Source organism: Chenopodium album, chromosome 3 (genome assembly GCF_948465745.1).
Source record: "Chenopodium album chromosome 3, dcCheAlbu1.1, whole genome shotgun sequence".
Taxonomy (NCBI): Eukaryota; Viridiplantae; Streptophyta; class Magnoliopsida; order Caryophyllales; family Amaranthaceae; genus Chenopodium; species Chenopodium album.
Genome location: NC_137836.1, coordinates 28,776,485 through 28,797,606, shown reverse-complemented (window position 1 = coordinate 28,797,606; position 21,122 = coordinate 28,776,485). Strand labels below are relative to the sequence as shown.

Here is a 21,122-nt window from a genome sequence, read left to right as displayed (position 1 = left end):
ACCACCTAACAAATTTCAATAACTCGTGCTTATGGCCGACATGCATCGTCTTTGTGATCTGTGTTAAACTTAGGGGGGAACTCTTTATGTGTTGTACTCTTTCCTTCATCCAGGTTTTTATCCCACATGGTTTTTTTTTTTTTTTTGCAAGGTTTAATGAGGCAAATAAACATATAGGTACAATAGCATTAATATTTGTTTTCACATAAATGTAAATTTTAGATAGTAGTCATCCTATAGAAATTCGTTCAAGGAGAAGTGTTGTAATACGCATCGTATTCATAATATGAATGGATTAAGAATGCCGCCAAACATCACCGCTTAGCTTCCCATACAAGAGTAACTATTGCCGCTCATAACCTCATCCTCGATTAGACATTTTACAACATGCTTAATATATCGAGCAAACACTGTTCATGCAACAATACTATAAATCCCCGCATAATCTGAAGGAAATGTACACCGTAATTATCGGAGTATTTAAAAGCTTTCTTTTGATCTTTTTGAAATCCTTTGTAAAACAACTTATTGTAAATATTAACTAGTAGGATTATTTACGAAATTTTGATGATAGTCGATGAATGGGTTTTATAAATATTTATCCTACTATTTTAGTTCACTTAACAGCAATTTTCAGTTCATTTTTTTTTTTTTAATTTTCCGGATTTTTTTGCATAATATAGGTAACTCAAAGCTTGCTCAACCTAAATTCAACCTCTTGCTATCTGCAGCATACACAAAACATCACTTTGAAGATGGACGAACATTAGCAGGTAGAGCCTCAACCCATCATGGCTTGGTAGGTTCAAACTGTAAACTGACATTTGACAAATTGACTGAATGCACTCATTTAAGTACTATATGAACACCTGCCTTGAATTTCTATGTACATAAAATAGAGGATGCAATGACATGTTGGCTGTCCACTTAATCAAGACATTATCAATAAACTTCTTCATATGCGAAAAGATCTTCAGAAAGTCGTAAAACTCGTGCATTTATCTGAAAAGACAACACCACAATCCATATCCAGTCTCAAGCATCATGGATACATTGCACACAGTAAGAGATCTTTTCTACTCATTCCTGAATTAAACAAAAAATATGAACATGAGAAAGTTTTACAATTGATTCTAATCAAATCATTACTGAACTATGTCAAATAACTCAAATTATAACCTTAGAATTCCTTCCAATCAAATCATTACTGTACTATGTCAAATAAGAACCTTAGAATTTCCAATTCATGCACTCTAAACCTATGGATGTTTGCCAAAATAACCTCACTCGTGTACAATCATCCACAGAAATTTAGCATCAAGTGAAAGATGCACCACCTACAGATTTTACCATACCCTAATATATGGTAGTTGAGCACTGCCATTCTCACAAGAGCCATAACATTACAACATTGTAATAATGTCACTCAACAGATGCTAACGTTCATTTTAATCTATATCTACACAACCCTAACAAATGAATAGTATGGAAAACAAAATCTGAAAATAAGTTAGATGGACATCAAGTGTGTTTCCAATCTTTCCATGTAATATGCCACACTATACATCCTCCATGCAATAAAACCAAAATGCAGCTTCATTCTTGAACTCGTCCTCATGTGCGAAAAATTGAGAGTCCCGGCTCTCTACCTTCATTACTTCATATGGGCAATAGCGAAGCAAGGCGAAAGAGGGAGTAGCAATTGTAGATGAGAGTTCGATACATTTTTCAAGAATACCACATTTCTTGAATTCAAGTTTCATGAAACACCTTATAAAATTAAATGTTCCTTTTCTATTGAAGAATCATATTTAATTCATATTTTTGAGGCAGTTCAGTTTTTATGAAATTCAAGTTCATAGTTTTTGAATCATAATTTATTTAACTTTAAAATAATGGTTCATTTTCTTTTGCTCTGGAAGTCAATTTCTGAGTGTTTTTTTTTTTTTTTTTTTTTTGAACTTAAAATCTTTGCTGTGCTAAAAGGCTCATATTTCCTGAAGCTTAGTTGAATTAATTATAAAGGGTTAAGCTTTGTTATGGATAATGTATGTACTCCCTGCATCCAACCCCTCCATGTGTGTGTGGATAGAAAAAAAAATGAGAACATGAGAAGAAAACTATATTGAACAAGTGCAACTTAATCATGTTTGTTATAAAATTAACTTGACGAAATTAAGTTCGATTTTTGAATACCATGGAGTTATCTTCTGAAGGGAAGCCTGGACCTTCCACTGCTAACATAGCAACATGTACTTCAATAATTGTAAAGAATAAAATGAACCCTAATAGTTTTAGGTATTTAGAAAGTATAACTAATTTTGCTCATTTGACAAAAAATTTCAATAAATTTGTAAGTGGCAGTAAATACCATGGATCAGCATAGACCAAGGTCACAATTTTTCTCAACAAGCACCCTTGCCAAGCAAAAGGCATAAGATTCAGCTGAAAAGTCTGTAAATAACTTCACAATAGTTATATTCTACATGTCATGAAACAAAAAACAGCAATGACCACAGCGCCTAGTGTTATTGCACAGTAGGTAAGAAATTGATCTTCTTTTCAGGATCAAAAAGAGCACAAAAGCATGCCAACTAAGACGAATCATAACAGACATAACATGGGTGCAAGAGAAAAGATGATCCTTACTTGTACAATGTTGAAGATAAATCCTTAATCTTCCTAATATCAGCACCAATCACTTCTGCAGCCTTCTTTCCATTCTTAAAAAAGTGGAGTGTTGGCTAAAGATGGGAAAGCAAGAAACCAAGGTGAAAATTATGAAAACGCAAGGAAATAGACAATTTTTGCTATAAAATAATCAAGGCAATTTCCCAGTTCAAAATGTCAACAATATTCATGAATCTGTCACAATAAATTGAAAAACAACTAATACTCTAATAGAGCAGTCAGAGTATGGCAAGTATAGAATTTTACCAACATACCTCATACCCTAAACTTTAATTGATGATTAAGATAAAAGTTAAATGGAGGCGTTCATGTGACAAAGGTAAAATATAAAATTAAAAAAAAAAATGGCAGCACTGCTAGGGTTGTTCAGACCGGTAAAATAGACAGACCCTTTTCAAAACCAGTCAGTCTCTGGGTCGTAAAATTTTTAATTACAGGTTTCGGTCACATCAGGGCTAAACCCAGAAGAATCCGGACGGGACTGATAACCCAGTTTTTATTTATTTTATGTTTTTTAAAGATATATTTTATGTTTTTAAAGATATATATGTTTTTTTCAAAAAGAAATTTTTATGTTTTGATTTTACCTAAATATTAGGTTACGTGACGTGCCATGCACCGTATATTTTAATATTGTTAATTTAGCAAAGTGCTTTCCCTAAATGATGTTAAAAAGAGCTGCAATTCCATTATTACAGTTACTTTTTAATAAATTCTCAATCTACTGTACACATCATCATTTATTTTTTTTCCGGTGATTTTGGGAAAAGCGCTACTTTATATTAAAAAATCTGACTTTCTCAGCTTTCTCTCACTTCTTTTCCTTGGTATTGTCGTTCAAACCAGATTCCCTTTCTCCATTGTTGAATCACACTCAAGCTTTAGATTTCAATCAAATTCCTCTCATTCATTCTTCAAATTTTGTTATTAGTTGCCCATCATCCTCAAAGAGTCAAAGCTATGGTGGGTGGATTTGAAATTCCCCTTTCTCCATTGTTAATTCACACTCAAGCTTTAGATTTCAATCAAATTCCTCTCATTCATTCTTCAAATTTCATTATTCATTGCCCATCATCTTCAAAGAGTCAAAGCTATGGTGGATGGATGAATTAAGTTTGGGAATCTAATTTTTTTTTTATTCAGATTATTTGGGATCATAGATCGCGTCATCATCGAGCTTCTGCCATCACCACCATTTCCGATACCTTTTTGTCATAAGTTTGTACATATTTTTTATTTTTTAGAAAGTATGTAATTCAAATCTAAGTAAATTAAGATTTATTAGCCAAAACATTTCATCGCACTGGTTTTAGTTTCTATGTTTTGTATTTGATTAACTTTATGTAATTCTCATGTATTATTACAACTTTAATTATTTTTGTAAATTTTAGAGGGCATTAATGTAATTTTAAAAACACTGAAATTATGTGTATGTATTTTTGTAAATTATCAGTTCATTTGTAATTTTTAGCTTGTGCCATGCACGGAATAATTTTTTTGTCTAAATTTATGTATTTAAATTTAATTTTTTAAATAAAAAGTTTTGTAAACATAAAGTGCATATTTTTAGTACATAAATATGTAATACTACGTACGTAAATGTAATGCGATATATTCTTAACGGGGGGAAAAAATGCATCATATCATATATATAACATTCAATAATACAAATTGCACCAAGTAGAAAAAAAAAAACATCTGCCGATAAATAAAATTTTATTTCGCAGATTTTTTTTCAAATTTTTGCAAAAATAATATTTAAAAACAACTAAAAAAAATCAAAAACGTTTGGGACATAGAGGAGAACCAAGAGGTGAAGAGACACAAATAAAAGTTGGTCATTTTTATAGGAGATTGAAAACATTTGGGAGGTTTTTTCTTAAAAAAAAAATAAAAAAAATAATAATAAAAAAAAAAATTAGCTATGTCAATGTAGAATAATGAATAGAAACTGAAATTTGAAATAGTTCGCAAATTTGAACTCCAAAAAAAAAAAAAAAAACACAAATATCCAACAACCAATAAAATAAAACAAAACAAAAACTTGAAAACCCACAAATTTTAAAATTTCAAATTGTAAAAGCAGGATAAATAGATTTGACCAACTACTATATACGAAGTAGTATTTAGGAATTTCGGCTATATGCAAAACATTATTAAGAATTTTCCAAAAATATAATGCATATGATTGATTTAGTAAAATTAGTATTCACCGATTTTAAAGACCCAACCAGTATTCAAATTCAATTGAACAATAACATCATTTTGTCATAAATTTTTAATACTCCCTATCTATAATTTAATTTATCACAACTTTTTATTTATTTTTTATTATAATTGTAAAATAGCAAATTGGGAAAAAAAAAAAAAAAAAAAAAAAAAAAAAAAAAAAGAAAAAAAAAAAGAAGGAAGTTAAACTTTGAGAAAACAAACCTTTTGTGACAAATTTGATGAAGGTATGAAACTGAAGACAAAATCTCGCCAAATTGTCTTACAAAACTATGAAATTGACTCAATTGTGGTATAAGATTGTTTAATTCAAATTAGAGGAAGGAAATCAACACAATTGGGTATAAGGTTGTATAATTCAAATTAGAAAAATAAGAAGGAAGAAAAATAAATTTTAGACATGAAAATAAAATGGGGAAAATTAAAAGAGCATTTCTAAATTTATAATGAGAATCATTTGGGATGAGAATTAGAAACTGAAGTTTTCGATAACAATAATAGGAGTAAGCATTGAAAGAGTAAAATTTTTCGAGAAAATAGGAAACTATATGATGAAAAGACGTGAATGAAAACTTGAAAAGGTTTCTTTTAAAGTAATAAAAATTATAAAAAAATTTAACTACAAATGGATATTAGGTAAATGCCACGTAGTACTATGTATGACTTGCAAAAGTTCCTGTTTTAAAACATTTATATAGACTAGGTTAGAACCCGTGCGATGCACGGTTTATATAAAGCCTATTTTTAATTTGTACATTTTAAAAATAAATCGCTATTATACATGAATATAAATAAGAATTACATATATTTTGTAATTTTAAATTCTTTTATTTTAATCAAAATTATGATATAGTATTTGTTCAACGTTTTCTAACTCATAGTTCAATGTAGGAAATCATTTATTAGTGTGCTATTTAAAATTATTTCAATTTCCTACGATAAATTGATAGATTTTAGTTGTAATGTAGAAGCTTTCAATATTTAAATTTCAAAAATGTTAAATATGATAGCTTTCCAAAAAAAAAAAAAAAAAAAAAAAATGACATCATCATTGCATTTAGGCGGGAATTTTTCTTTTGAGAAAGCGACACGGGAGCAATGATGATTTCAACGACATCTGTTTTAGTAATAGTTAATAGATTTGGACTTTAGAATATTATCAACCTTTCCTTGATCATTTCAATTCACGGTATTCACCCTTTGATTTGTACTCTGTATAATTACTTTGATTTGATAACTCAATTAGTTTATTTTTTTTAAAAAAATGAAAAACCGCCACCTCTCAATTAGTGGTTTTCTCTATTTTATACTGAACCTTTTTCTTTTTTTTTAATTGCTATAAATTAGAGCATTATTGAGGGAAGCACTCAATTTAGCATTATATTTAATTAAAAAAATAAATACAAATTATATAAAATTGTAAACAAATTTTGACCGTATTTTCTTCTTATTTCAAGTCTCTACAAAAAATTAAACATAGAATATCATGTGAAAGATTTGTTTGGTTGAATAAGTATTTTAAAATCATGTCGTAGATTATATGGGTAATTTTAAATTTTCAAAGACAAAATTAATGTATTGTTTTCTTACTATAAATCAAAGGAGTAATTTAAAATTAAATATAACATTACTTACAGTGATTTATGCTTTCCTAAATTAAAACCAAATTAGAAAATATTTTAAATGCTTATTTTTAGCCCGAAGGGCTACATATAGCATTACCCATTTTGGTATTAATCTTAGCCCCAAGGGTAATGCTATATGTAGCCCTTAGGGCTAAGAATAAGCATTTAATATCTTTTCCAATTTGGTATAAATTTGGAATGCAACACAAAATCACACACAAATTAGTGTAATTAATGTTAAATTTTCATTTGTTTTTTTTTTTCCCCCCATTTTTAGCTCCTTATAAAGGGTTATGTATACATGTTCCGAAACAAGTTTCTCACAAGGTCGTAGCTTCGCTATTGGGTAATGCTATATGTAACTTTAAGGCTAAGAATAAGTATTTAATATCTTTTCTAATTTGGTATTAATTTAGAAATGCATGACAAAATCACGCGCAAATTAGTGTAAATAATGTTATATTTTCATTTGTTTAAACCATTTTAAGTTTCTTATATATAGCCGGCTATGTATAGCAATTTTCATTTATTGATGTATTATTTTTCTTACTATAAATCAAAGGAGTAGTTTAATATAACCCCATTTTCTTAGAGATCATTTAAGGTTATATGTTGCTTACTCATCACCATGTATTAAATCACAACCAAAAGCAATATATACCTCATGTGGTCAAAATAGCTTTTCACAATAACAACTCAAATGTTATTATCCCTTTTTTTTTTCTTACACTTTTCTACATATAACTAGTTTTTGGGCCCAGGCGATGCCCCGTGTTATTACATGAAACTAACTGATCATTAATATACATTGTAATTTATGATTTTATTTTCTTATAATTAAATTTGTTATTCATATTGTCAATTTGCTACATATTAATATTTTGTATTCAAAAGATTACATAAAAAATGACATAACTTGGTGGTAAGACATTTAGTTCTTGAATTAGAAGTTGCGAGTTCAAATCTTGCGGAGAACTTTTTTTTTTATAATTACTATGAAAATCAATGGAAGAGAGAGCCACGTGGCGTAGTAAGGGGAGCTTACGTGGCACGTGGATGTTGTTAGAAACGCCTTTTAATATATTAGTATAGATATGTCAAATATTTAAGTCTTAGGGCTAAAGTGATAAATATGTATAAGTCTTAGTGAGTCTTAACAGGAATTTGATGACATCATTTTCAATGGGGACCACCAAAAATGATGTCACATCCAAGTCTTAAGACTTGGGGCTAAACTTGCTCTTAGGTAGTTGCATATCCATCCATAGAATGTAAAAGATCATTACTTATTTTATACAATTAAGACAATTACTATTATGTAATGATTTTCTAAACCAAAAGTTTTATAAAAGGAGCTTTTTTAATGATTTCCTAAACAAAAAACTAGAAACACACCAAAAAATGACACGTGTCATTGCTAATGTGTCTTTTAATATATAGTTATTAATTCTAATGTAAACAATTATTATTATGTAATGATTTCTTAAACTAAAAGTTTTATAAAAGGAGTTTTTTATTTTTTTTTTTACACACCAAAAATTAACACGTGTCATTACTGGTGTATCTTTTAGTATATAGTTATTGATTCTAATGTATGCAATAGCTCCAGTAACTAAAGTATGATAAGTAGTACGTTCATATCATTGAAAATTTAAAACCCTAATGGATTAAAGAAACATGTCTTTAGAGTTTTAAAAGCTAACGTAATCCCAAAAACCCATAGTAATGTCAATTGTCTACGACAACTTATTAACGCTCATCTTAAATTTTGGAAGGATTGGAACCTGATCTTCTACCTCTTTACAAAATCTTCCACTCTAGAGTGCATCTTCTTAGTACTTTTAAAATGTCTCAACCTCGAAATAATATTTTAGGTGTTGCCACCGGAGGTACCTAATATACCTAATACTCCCGTCCTCCAACCCTCACACAAATTATGTATTGGTATGGCACATATTCAAATGCAAATATTGGTAGACTAGAACATTTTTTAGGCTAATTTAACATGTAGACTAGAACATTTTATAGAATAATTTAACATGTTTAGGTAGTTTATTGTTATCTTATGCTTGTTCCGAGCACGGAAGTGTACTATTTACTTCCTCCATTTTTATTAACTAGGCCTATAGCCCTTTGGCATCCAACAAGGAGGAAGAGATTAAAGAAAAAAAAAACATACACTAAATAAAAATAAATTAATACTATAAAACCCCAATATATCAATCCCTCTTATTGGTGGTTGTATTTTTTTGTATTAAAAAAAATTGTTTATCTTATTTTTTCCTTAAATTGTGTGCCATGGGACTATAGGTCACGTTAAAACGAAACAGAGGAAGTATTACAAAACCCTGACCCAAAACCTATTATCTATCAAACAAACAATCAATCAAAGCCTTAATCAATCAATCAAACCGCAATATATATTGTAAGGCAATAAAATGTGTTCTTATTCAATCAAAATGCTTTGAATCTCTCTCATTGTATTTCACATTGTTTTGGATTTGTGCAACTAATATTACACTAGTTAATTTCCAAAAGCATATGATAAGCACAAAACATGTACAACTCACAAGTACAAAATGCCCCTCTAAATTGGTGAGAGCAAGGTCGGAACACTAATGAAGAATTTAAACTAATATCTTTTATAGATGTTAAAACATAAGTAATCACTTCACCAAAACATAATAGCACTGTTACTCCGACACATTCCTTAGCCATGGGTGTCGCGTGTCAACACGACACGACGCGCAACACGGCCCTTGACACGGCTCAGAGAAAGTGTCGACTCGAGGTTCGAAAAAGTGTCTGAAATAAGTGTTGTCGGTGGAATTTTAGTGGTAAACTCCATTGTTTCCGGCGTGTAGCAGCTACATAATAGGGAAATAGGGAGAGAAAGAGGCAAATAAGCCTGAAAATGAAAGGTTGGCCGATAATAACGAGGTTGGTGGAAATATGAGACAGCTATTATCAAATAAAGAAAGTTGGACAGCTGTCATCTTTATGTGGTGGAGTATTTTTTTTACTTTTGACTTCTCATTCTCATCCTTTCTTTTCTACTTTATTTTTTTATTTTTAATTGAAAGTTGTTTTTGTTACTTAACGTACTATACCTTTTTTAAACCTTTTTTTTTAATCTAATTACTTTATTATTATTTAAGTGTCGGATTAAATTTTTTTTGACACTTTATATAGTAGTTGTATCCTATGAATAAGTCAAGACACTCCCTTGACCGTGTCGAAGTGTCGACCAAAATTTAGGACTGAGGTATCGGCCACTCTGACACCTTATCGGACACGACACTTAGACGATTCCGAGTAACATTGCATAATAGACCAATTTAATATGCACAAAGTACCTTTTTTCTTGTTAAGGACTCACTTGATGCTACTCAAAATCAAACCAAAGAAAGAGTTTAAATTAGAAATTTTAATCCAAGAGATCCACAAAAGGTGAGTTTGGATCACATTCTGCTATAAGCGGTAGGGTTAGGAATCAAAACAATGGCTTGAGTGATGCCTATAATCCCATACTTCAAAATAACAATATTCCATTCAAGTTCTTCCTAGATTAATTAAAGTGACCCCATATCCATATGTGTCAATTGGTATCAAATTCCAATGATAAAATTAGTGGTTATGTACAGAGCACAATAAAGTAAAGGAACACAATAAACTAATTTCGATAATACCGGTGTCGGACACGGACACGTCAAGGTGTCTAATTCGGCAAAGTCCAAAATTTTGGGACTCGGGGACTCACTCTGAAATTTGGACACGGGTGCAGGTACACGTGTGTGTGTGTGTATATATATATATCAAATATTTTCTACATAGTAAGCCATAAGGAAGCCCAATTTTAAAGTCCACTTGACTAAAAATACAGCCAACAAATACGTAGTAGTTTGAATTGTGTTTGAAAAAAAAAAGTAAAGGAAAAAAAGGATTTCTGATGTGGGCCAGGATAGAAATAAAGAAACAACCTTTAATGAAAATAAAAAAGAAAATACAGGCTGTTAAAGCATAAAGAGTAAGAATCACGTGAAAACATTTTCTTTTCTTTTTCTTGTCTCTCTCTTCGTATTTCTTCTTCACCTAAAAAACTCCCTGCACTTCAATGGAGTCTCTTTTCTCCGTCACCCTCGATGCAAAATCAGAATGGCATTTGGCTCGCTAGAGGCCCACGAGTAAAAGCCCTATAGTTTTATTACTTTTTACTTCTTCATTTTTGTTTAATTTGGGAATTAGGGTTTTTGTCGAATCCGAGGAGAAGTTGACGAATTGGACACGAATTTCGTGTCCGAATCCCATACGCGTCGTGTTGACGCGCGTTTGGCGGCCAAAATGCCGAGTCCGATTAACAAAGGGGTTAGGAATCAAAACAATAGCTTGAGTGATGCCTATAATCCCATACTTCAAAATAAAAATATTCCATTCAAGTTCTTCCTAGATTAATTAAAGTGACCCCATATCCATATGTGTCGATTGGTATCAAATTCCAATGATAAAATTAGTGGTTATGTACAGAGCACAATAAAGTAAAGGAACACAATAAACTAATTTCAATAATACCAGCAAATAAATACAAAGTAAAGGAACCAGAAGGGACAGAAATCTTACCACAGAGCATATATTTAACTTGCTTATTGTAGGTCCAGTTCCCACCTAAAAACAAATATCAACCATAAATAACATCCTAGCCAAAAAATAACCAAGAAAATTCATATATCTAAAACTCACTGCTGCTACAAGAAAACAAGAGGAATTAATTATAATTATGCAAGTATCACTACATTGAAATAATGATATAATAGTTTGCCTTTCAAATTTCAATAGCTTAATTCTAGTCTAGAAATAAATAAAATTTTGATGCTGAAAATATCAATTAATTAATACCAGAAACATGGGGGGGGAATGACATAAGGGTAGACACTTTGTGAGTCTTGTGAGATAAAGTGTAATATTTGTCTAGGAGTCTAACTATTGGCCATTGTTATTAAAATCGCGATTCAAATCTTTGAATCATAGAAATATACGATTTATGCATGGCCATACAATTCAATTTACAATTCTACCCGACTTTACATATTTATCCTACCTAGAGAAAACCTTACAACTTTAAAACATGCCTACAAAGTTATTAATAAATATATTGTCAATTATTGGTTGCTAGTGGGTCAAGAACTACTTTCTATCAATAATTAGATTTTTAACTTTTATGCCCTGTTTGGAAACATTGATCAAGCTGTTTGTATAAACTATTTTGACTAATTGATTTAAAACTACTTTAGAGATCATTCCTGCCCATCCTCAGTTTTGGCCTATTCAAGAATCAGTTTAGTAATCATTGTTGCCGAGGTCATGAATCGAGTGCCGATTATGTCATTGCAAAATTACCGAGGTCAAGAATCGAGTGCCGACTATAATCCACCTTGAAGGCAAGGTGAAACTTCTGGCGGTGAGTAATGTGCCAGGCTCAATGTGGCTTCCCCCTAAGTGTAATGGGAAGCATAGGACAGCAAGGCACTATTGGACAAAACTCATCAATGAAACACTTAGGAGAGGTGTAACAAAAGCCTGCTGTTTTGATACTTTGTAACATAGTAACAAAGTTAATATTAGGTTATCCTCATTGTCTAGTGTAACTTGCTTGATTATATATGGAGTAGTAGCATAACAATAGAAGGTATGAGATTTGTATTGGGGAAATGAGAGAAAATGGTTACCTCAAGTTACTAAAAGAGTAATAACCTAAAGTCATCAAGGAGAGTAATAACCTAGAGCTATTAACCTATCACTTTTGTATCCAAATTTCTGCCATTATCAATCAAAGACTCAAGCTTTTAGTAATAAATTTCTTGTTCAATAGAACTTATAATCTGAAAATTCTAGTCTATTACAAATTACAGTTTATGTTAAAGTGTTTGGTAAATAGTGGTAAGTTATTAGTTGTTTTAGTGTGTTGGAAAAAAAAAAAAAAAAAAAAAAAAACTAAAAGCTCTTTCAAAAAGCTCCTTACCAAACACCCCAATGAGCTTTTTGAAATGATTAAATAACTCATTTACACCAAAAAAAAAAATCATTTAGCTCCAAAAAAAAACTAACCAAACACCCCCATAATATAAATACATTCAATGAAATTTAAGAGCTACTCGAGACTTTACGATTTGATTCTAAAAGACCTTTACGATTCAGAGTAGAATCTCAATAGTAGAGATTTAGATAACTTTGCTATAGGTGTAGATAAATGTAAGTGGAAAATTGATGTGGTTGGAAACGAGTCCAAGGGTTAAACATATACTCCCTCCGTCCCATAATATAGACCCTTTTTTCCTATTTTGGAGACCCAAAATGTTGTTCCCGTTTCTATTTTTGGATAGTATGTAAAGACCATTATACCGTTTTTTTTTTTAATTTATTCATTATACTTCCTACATTACCCTTGAATTTTGCAAATGCCTTGTACTTTTTTCCACTTTCTCTCTTTAACTTTTGTCTATAATTGTACTTTTCACTTTTATCAATGTACTTCATCTACTTTCTCCTCCTATTTCTTATATACCATGACAAAACACAAACAAGAACTATATTATGGGACGGAGGGCGTACCAAGTTCTTTAAAACACAACCATTTAATTCTCTCACTATACGGCCTTTAAACGATGTTCATAATACATGCAAGCTACTAGTAGAAATTAAGAATATTATCCTCCCAAGAAGATGAGGATTATCTTGACTTGATGTATTTCTAAATTAGTTAAAAATTCCCCACCCCCTGCCCCCCTTTTTCACGCTTTTGTACTTCTACTCTCTTGTCTCTCCTCAATGCTTTAATTTTCTCTCTAAATCTCTCTGTACTTAAACATCTCTTATCTCCTGCTCACCTCTCACTAGTTTCTCTTTTAGCTACCATGTCCTATCACTCTTGGCTTCCTCTTCTTCTGCGTTACTTTGCCTTAACCCTGCCTAGCTCCCTATACGTATGTCACATGTTATAATCAAGGAACTGTTTTTCAGCTCTCAGTAAGGCCAACCAAGCATTCAACATTGCAAAACCTGGAGTTTTTAGTATACTACAATTGCATTATTGATGATACATGATGCATTAGCTACTGCTTGATCCCCTAGAAAAAGAGTTTGTACTAGGTGCATAGTATGAAATTTTTACATATTTTGCTAGACTAGAAAGACAGAAATTGACACAACTTTTGCAACCCACTCAGTATTATTTCCTAATTAAGGATTGTGTAGCCTCACTTGCTATATGATGAATAGTTACTAACAGACTAACAGTATGCTCTTAACAAGTCATAACGAATATTTACTATCATTTAACCATGCAAAATTAAACCCACTGAAAATCTAAAATCATTGTTAGGTGAGCTAAGATGAGTGAACTGTACACAAAACATAATATTATTTCCAAGTAGCATGCAAAAAAACATTAAAACATATTAAATAGAATCTAATTACAAAACAAATCGAACATTTGCTCAAACACATCACTGCACATATCAAGATATACCTAAATTATTTTCCAACACTTTATGTTCTTCGAAATAAGTCACAAGACTCACAAATTTCGGATCTCATATATATCGACTTGTATAATACATGTGTGTGGCACATCATAGGGTGACAATAGGAGCCATGTTCCTTTCCACAGACTATATGCAAAGAACCTAATTATTATCATTCATCACAGTAAAGCTCACAAACAGGAGTTATACATATGTATCATTACCTCATCAATATCAATCTTGTAAAACTTTACATTAGGCAAACCATCACTCAGCTTTTTCATATCTGGCCACAGAAATTGACCTGCAAAACATATTCAAGACCAATTCTAACCAATCAGCATTCTGAAAGCTAATAAGCCCAAATCATATAGAATACGACATTCTCCTACTAAATAATTTCACAGAGAAACCATTTTAAAGGGTTGTGGGGCCAAGGAGTTTGGGATATGTATGGTGTTTCTTCTGTCAATTGGAGTTCCAGTTGAATTGCTTAGCAGCTTTGCCTTTAAAGTTTAAACAAAGGCAAAATCAGGTTTAGTGTCTTAAAGAACAGGTGAATAGGTGGCATTTCAATCTGTAAAGGCAAATCATAAAAATTAATACTCCAACGGTCCAACCTATACAAAATATTGGTAAATGCCTTGATTCTTTTCTTCACGTACTGTGAAATTCATGAGTAGAGGCATTCCAATTTCCAAGAGACACAACCATGAAACAACAACAGGTGAATATATATCAAGATTCAAGAGCACAAAAGAAGTTTGGCAGCATTACTCCAGAGTTGTATACAAATTAACAAATGCAAAATAATTATCATCCTAGAAAAAAAAGCATTAGGATAGGCAACCTCAACCAGGTACACAAAAGCTAAGCAGACCAGTTTGATCCTCAAAGTATTAAGTTCAGCAGTAGTTTTGTCCCCGTGATCAAAGTATGTGGAGACTTATGTGCTTTGGCGCATTGCTGAGCTAATGGTAAGTCATTTTACATGATCACATGTGTTTTCTTTATTGTGATATGGCTTGTCACTTGGAGAAGACTTTCTGTGGTGTCTAGTGAGGCTTGGGTAAATCTTTTGAACACAAGAGAGTTATTATAGATTTGTTATATGGGGTTTAGTAGGGAAAAGGAGAAGAAGTTGATATAGTGAAATTCAATGCTGGTTATTGTTTGGAGTATCTGGGTATCAAGCCATAGCAAAATCAGCAAATTTTTGATGGAAATGATAACCCAATGATTTGCTGTGGTATAAAGTCAACCCATTAGCTTCTTTATGGGCAAAGGGCCAAAGGCAGTTGGGGCTACCCAAACTATTCTCTTGGGGAGATACAAAGGAATTGGACTAAGATGAATTGTGAGTTTTAGTAGATTTGTGAGGACATCTTAACCTCTTGATGCAATTAGAATTGTGCAGTTTTGAAGTATGATTTTTATAAATGTTTAAAAATAAATTTTGATGATAATAATAAAAATTAAAAAAAAAATACAATAAAAACAGAAGCCTTACCAAAAATATTTCATTATTGTTTTATGACTATAGAGAAAGATTTGAAATCAACGAATATGCACATATTTTCATGGTGAAAGAACCTTCATGAACAGTGATATGGTAGGCAAAATATTGAAAAAAGAATCCACAAACATTATGTTCTATATGATTATAGGAAGAGTAGATATTTAAAGAAGTGAACTTTCTTTTGTTCAAGCTGTTCTTCCTAGTTACTATGCCTCATAAACTTAAAGGATTGCACAATGTTGGTGCACGAGCCAACAACTAGTTTGATTCAAAACATTCACACACTAAAATCTGACTCATCCCTATCAAATAAATATCCCAAATCTATAACAATTCAAAATCCATACAAATTAAATAAAAATGTTTAGACAATACTCTAACTTACATGGACCACACCATACTGCTGTGAAGTAGAAGATTGCCTGCGAAGATTCATCTAGAAAAAATGCACAATTTCAGCATGAATATTCATAAAATAAATAAAGGTGGAGAGGTGTGGAAGAGAGAGAGCTTATAAAATGAAATACCTTCTGCCTTCTTAAGAAAGTCATTCAACTGATCATCAGACTGGACGACGACCACATTTGAATATGATTCTGTATTCAAAAAAATTTAAAAAACCAATAATAGGGTTCAAAAATAAAATTAATGTCCATACACAGGATACCAACTTTGTCATTCAAGTTAATCCTAATAATCATTCACAAACCAGAAATCACCATGACCCTCAAGGCATAAGGGAATAAACTAGTTCAAACATTAAGGAAACTATATAACACGAAATCAGGGATGTAATAGAGTAAGATATTTGACACGGTGGAAGAAACTGTTATTAACTTAACATCTTGGTGTTAATAAGTTTTTGGAGTTCTTAAGCTACCTTTTCTTCGTTAACTCAAATGCTAACATCCACTTAATATTTGATTATTATAGATACTAATTATATTCTATGTTTCCCTTTATTCACACAAAATTCCCCCTTGCCCCCAACTTTCAAAGTTTTTTAATTTCCTCCATTTCCTTGTAATGTTTATTTCATAACACTACAACAAATTGACACTCGTTAGCAGTTTACATGCATCAAAGGCAAAATTGAAAATTCTAGCTAGTTGCAATGTTCACATTAAATTAGTTACAGTTTTGTGGTTGAACTGTGAACTTCCATTGGATTTATGAGATTAAGGTCTTCTAATTACAGGTAGCAATTAACATTCTTATTTGACAATTGAGCAAGAGTTATTTAATAGTTAGCCTTAGCATCAACTGAAACTCGAACTGTCAGATTATTAGTCTTGGATTTTTATCTGGTACAAAAATTAAATCTGGTTAGTTTATTTAAAGACTTTATTCATCTTTCATTTAATTTTGCTTTGTTATTTTCTTTTTGGCGCGCCTCTTACACAATGATTTAATGAATGAAATGATGAACTATCAAACTGCATCATGTCTTAATTTGTTTATTATTTGGCTTTTGATGTATAAATGTCGTAAGGAGTCACTTTAGGTGACTTACACTAGGTTATCAATACGATCCTCATGTGCCACATTTGGATAACTTTGATTTGCTTTCCTTAGTATAGAATATTAGATTGTGTCAGCTAACATAATCCTACAGTTAAAAGAAATCGTCCTTAATTGGTAGAGTCTTTGAAGGGAGATGGGGATATCATGGGATTGAATCCATCATACATTATGTAACTCGAATTTGGGAACTCTCATGTTTGCCAACCTAGAATTGAATTTTTATAATACTATTCACTACTAAACAGTTTCTATTCCTAAATTCTCGTACCACATACTAATTTCAAGTATGTTTGTATGTATGCCTGCATGGATATCAAATGTGTATTATTCCAAATTTATTAGGTGTTATATATTTATTTCAATAATAACGGATGCGACATATTTAAGCAAAAAAAAAATGTCATTTTAAATATTAGCTACGTGTGTACTTTTTTTTTTTTTTTTGCCACAACAAAGCTTATCACTAGCAAATTGGGTAGCGACGGTAGTATTTGTGGCATGGGATTTTGTTAGCCACGGAAGTATAGTATCAATGGTATTTGCCACGACTTTATATGTGGAAAATAAAGTTTATTAGCCACGGTAATGTTTGTAGCAACAAAGTTTATTAGCAATGGTTGTATTTGTGGCAAAAAAATTTGTTATCCACACTAGTATTCATGGTAAGAGAATTTGTTTGCCACGTAAATTCCCACGGCATAAAATCAATTTGTCACACCATCCATTATCCCATGGCAAATTCCTAGCCAAAACCTCTCGTAAATTTAATATTCCCGTAGCAAAATTGCTTAGCCACGGAAATTTTAAACTTGTGCCAAGAATTTTGTCGTGGCACATAGGTCAATCAACTCAATTTGTTGTAGAGAAGTTATAACGAATTGGTAGTCCATTAGTTTACTATGAGTCCCTTGTCTTCTTTCTTATAGAGGCAATTAGCATAAATTGCTTAATCTACCATATTTTGTTGATATGCATCCAAGTATAATCTCGTCTTGATGTAATGCAGCTAATGCCCTTAAAATTGTCAAATCTATCTTAATTAGCTCTCTCACTCCCTCCCTTGCTAATTCAATAATGAATACATCTTCCAAATAAAGTGTGAGCAAACACATACACACAACACAACACGGCTTCATCTTCCATATAAAGTGCAGGCACACACATACATACAACAAAAAGAGGCTTAAATATACTTAAATATACTTACGCTAAGTGAGCTGAGGATTGACTCATATGGACATAATAATTTAGCATGACTCAACTTTGAAGTAAACCTATGATAAGAGACATTTATGTCACTTTTAGAAGTATTTAAGGGTTATTTTCTAGTTATTTTTCCTATAATTTCCCTCGTTTAAACCCTTATTTCTCTTATTTTCTTATTCTCGTCTTTTATTGTTTAATTTGAGTATTTGGTATTTTTTTAGTGATTTTTATTTCGTATTTTATTTATGTTTCTTAATTTCTAATGTTTTAAGTCTTAGTTTTAGTTAATAATTTTTTTCTCTCGTCTCTGTCTAATTTATATGCTACTTTATTTAAGTTTTTGATGTGTTATAGCTTTTCATTTTATTTATATTTTGTTCCTCTTTATTCTATTTATTTTCCTGATTCCCGAGTTTTATTGTATTTTCGTTGTAGGTCGTGTTCGGAGTTCCGGGTTTGAGTCATGTGTCACTCCAAGTAGTTTGCAGGTGCCTTTACCCACAACCAAACTCCCCTGCTCCCAACACTAACCAACATCACCATCCCCTGCTCCACTGTTCCACCAACAATAACTCCACCACCTCACTGCCACCACAGCAGCACAATCAGCACCACGGAGCAGCACCCACCGACAGACCCACAACAACTCAACTCACCAAAACCAGTCACACTGATGCACCACCAGCCACAACCATCTCACAAATCCATGCCAATAATAGCGCCCAGAACCCATTTCAAATGCAGCCGCAAGCAGCCACGCAACAGCAGCGACTTACCTACAAGGGCGACAACAGCCACTCGCCCATCACACAACACCCATAGCAACGCACCTTTCCATTCAGCAGCAGCAACCCCCACCAATCGCACCCTCCTTCACCTGCAGCACCTCCCACGCTGAATCAAACATCAGCACAACCAATTTGGCTCAGAAGCAGCCGCAAGAACTGCAGCAACCCACGACTCATCCTATAAAAAAAACCAATTCAGCCCCAAACCGACCCAATCCATGGACATCCACATTTTTCTCCTCAATGGTGTAAATCTTTAACTTTTATTTAAATTTCTCAATAACCGTATTATATTTTGGCAACAAATACACAAATTTACAACATAAACAATAAATCCTTTTCTGTAATATATGCATAATAATGAGAAAGAGGAGTACCTGAGTCGGAAGAGTAGCTTCTAGAACCCAAAGAGAAGGATGAGAAGACGCATGCAGCGGCAGGAATGGTGAGGTTGGAGAGTGGGATGGGATGAGTGAATTGAGAAATTGAAGACAGTGAAGAATTCTGGGGAGCAATTAGAGATGACAATGACTGAAGTTGTTGCCGGCGTAGCAATGGCCGCAGCACCGATGACCGAAGAGCAGATAATCTCGCCGCCATCTTCCTCTATTGGTGTTTCGTTTTGCTTTTATATTTTTTGTCCTGGGGTTTATTAGTTTTTGGAAGACTTAATATGGTATCAAAAGTTCAAAACTAGGTACTAATAGCTGTTTTCCCAAAAAAAAAAAAGTAAAAAAAAAAACAAAAAAAAGCTTGTTTGACATCTTTTTTACTACGTATTTGGAAATCTCGTTTTAAAAAAAATAAGTTAGTTAAAAACAGAAATTCTCGGCCTCAACTAGGTAGAGTCCAAGTTGATCTCTAGTAAGGTCATTTTTGTAAATTAAAAAAATAATTAAAAAAAAAAGTACATTATCTGTATAGTACCAACGAGATATATAGGTAAAACCATCCTAGTAGTATCGAAATACTATCCTACAACAAGTTGGTATCATCCTACAACATGTTGGTATCATCATAGTACTGCGGTTGGTATCATATTTAACAAATATTGTTGTTGATATATTGTTGGTATCCTAATTAGAGTTTTGTTGGTATCTAGCTGCTTTCGGTTGGTATCAGAGCCATACGGTTAACGGGTTAAGAGCTAAACTGAGTTGTAATTTAATTAATAATTAAGTAAAACTGGAGAATACTAGGTCCTCTACTGAGTATAAGAAACTTGATTTTAAGCATTATTATCATATTCATGAAAATACTAGTAATTTTAAGCATTGCAGAAAAATGTTAGTTCTACAGATAAAAGAGTAAAGGGATAGAATGCGTATCTGACACCAGTGTATCGGTGATAAATGAGTTTGGTAGCTTCCTATGCTTGAAGGAATCCACCAGATGACGTTTGTTGAAATGCTTTCCATGCTTGAGGAAAGCCGGCAGATGAGTTTGGTAGCTTTCTAAGCCTGAAGAAACCTACCGGATGACACTTTCCATGCTTGAGGAAAGTCGACATATGATTTTGGCGTTTTTCTATGCTTGAAGAAATCCACCGATAATGCTTTCCATGCTTGAGGAAAGCCGACAAAGGAATTTGGCGGTTTTCTATGCTTGAAGAAATCTACCGGATAATACTTTCCATGCTTGAGGAAAGTCGACATATGATGAGATTGCAAGTCTCTGTATATCGAGAACTTTGCGTCATGAAATGATGGTGGTTCGATTGTCCCCGAACGTGGGTTGTAGATGGTCCACTTATCCCCGGACGTGGGTTGTGGTTGGTTCGCTTGACCCCGAAGTGGGTTGTAGATGAGACCATTTGCCAATGGACTCGTATATATTGTGATTGACTTAACCATTGACTTGACCAAGTTTGACTTGACACGATATGACATGACATGAGTATGACTTGTGATTGTGTGTGTGTGTATATGTATGTGTGTAGACACAAGCAAACGAAGATGTAAAATTTTTCAGTCAATTTTTGTCATGAACAATAACATCATTTTGTCATAAATTTTTAATACTC

At 32.2% G+C, this 21,122-nt stretch overlaps 1 protein-coding gene across 1 annotated transcript; it reads right to left on the bottom strand.

Moving 5' to 3' along the window:
• Positions 1 to 733: 733 nt before the first annotated feature.
• LOC145613016 (thioredoxin O2, mitochondrial-like) lies at positions 734 to 19,754 on the bottom strand. The gene is made up of 7 exons (XM_081668090.1): positions 19,477 to 19,754; positions 16,109 to 16,177; positions 15,967 to 16,017; positions 14,287 to 14,366; positions 11,163 to 11,207; positions 2,650 to 2,744; positions 734 to 1,086 (listed from the first exon to the last, which is right to left on the bottom strand). The coding sequence occupies exons 1-7, from the start codon at positions 19,697 to 19,699 to the stop codon at positions 1,077 to 1,079; spliced, it is 573 nt and encodes a 190-aa protein (XP_081524216.1). The 5' UTR covers positions 19,700 to 19,754; the 3' UTR covers positions 734 to 1,076.
• Between the last annotated feature and the right edge of the window lie 1,368 nt (positions 19,755 to 21,122).

Coding starts and splice junctions, on each gene's coding strand:
- LOC145613016 (XM_081668090.1), bottom strand. CDS start 19,699: ATGGCGGCGAGATTATCTGCTCTTCGGTCATCGGTGCTGCGGCCATTG. Junction 11,208..14,286: donor ACAAGATTGATATTGATGAG/GTAATGATACAT, acceptor ATTTGTTTTTAG/GTGGGAACTGGACCTACAAT. Junction 2,745..11,162: donor AGTTAAATATATGCTCTGTG/GTAAGATTTCTG, acceptor TCCCATCTTTAG/CCAACACTCCACTTTTTTAA.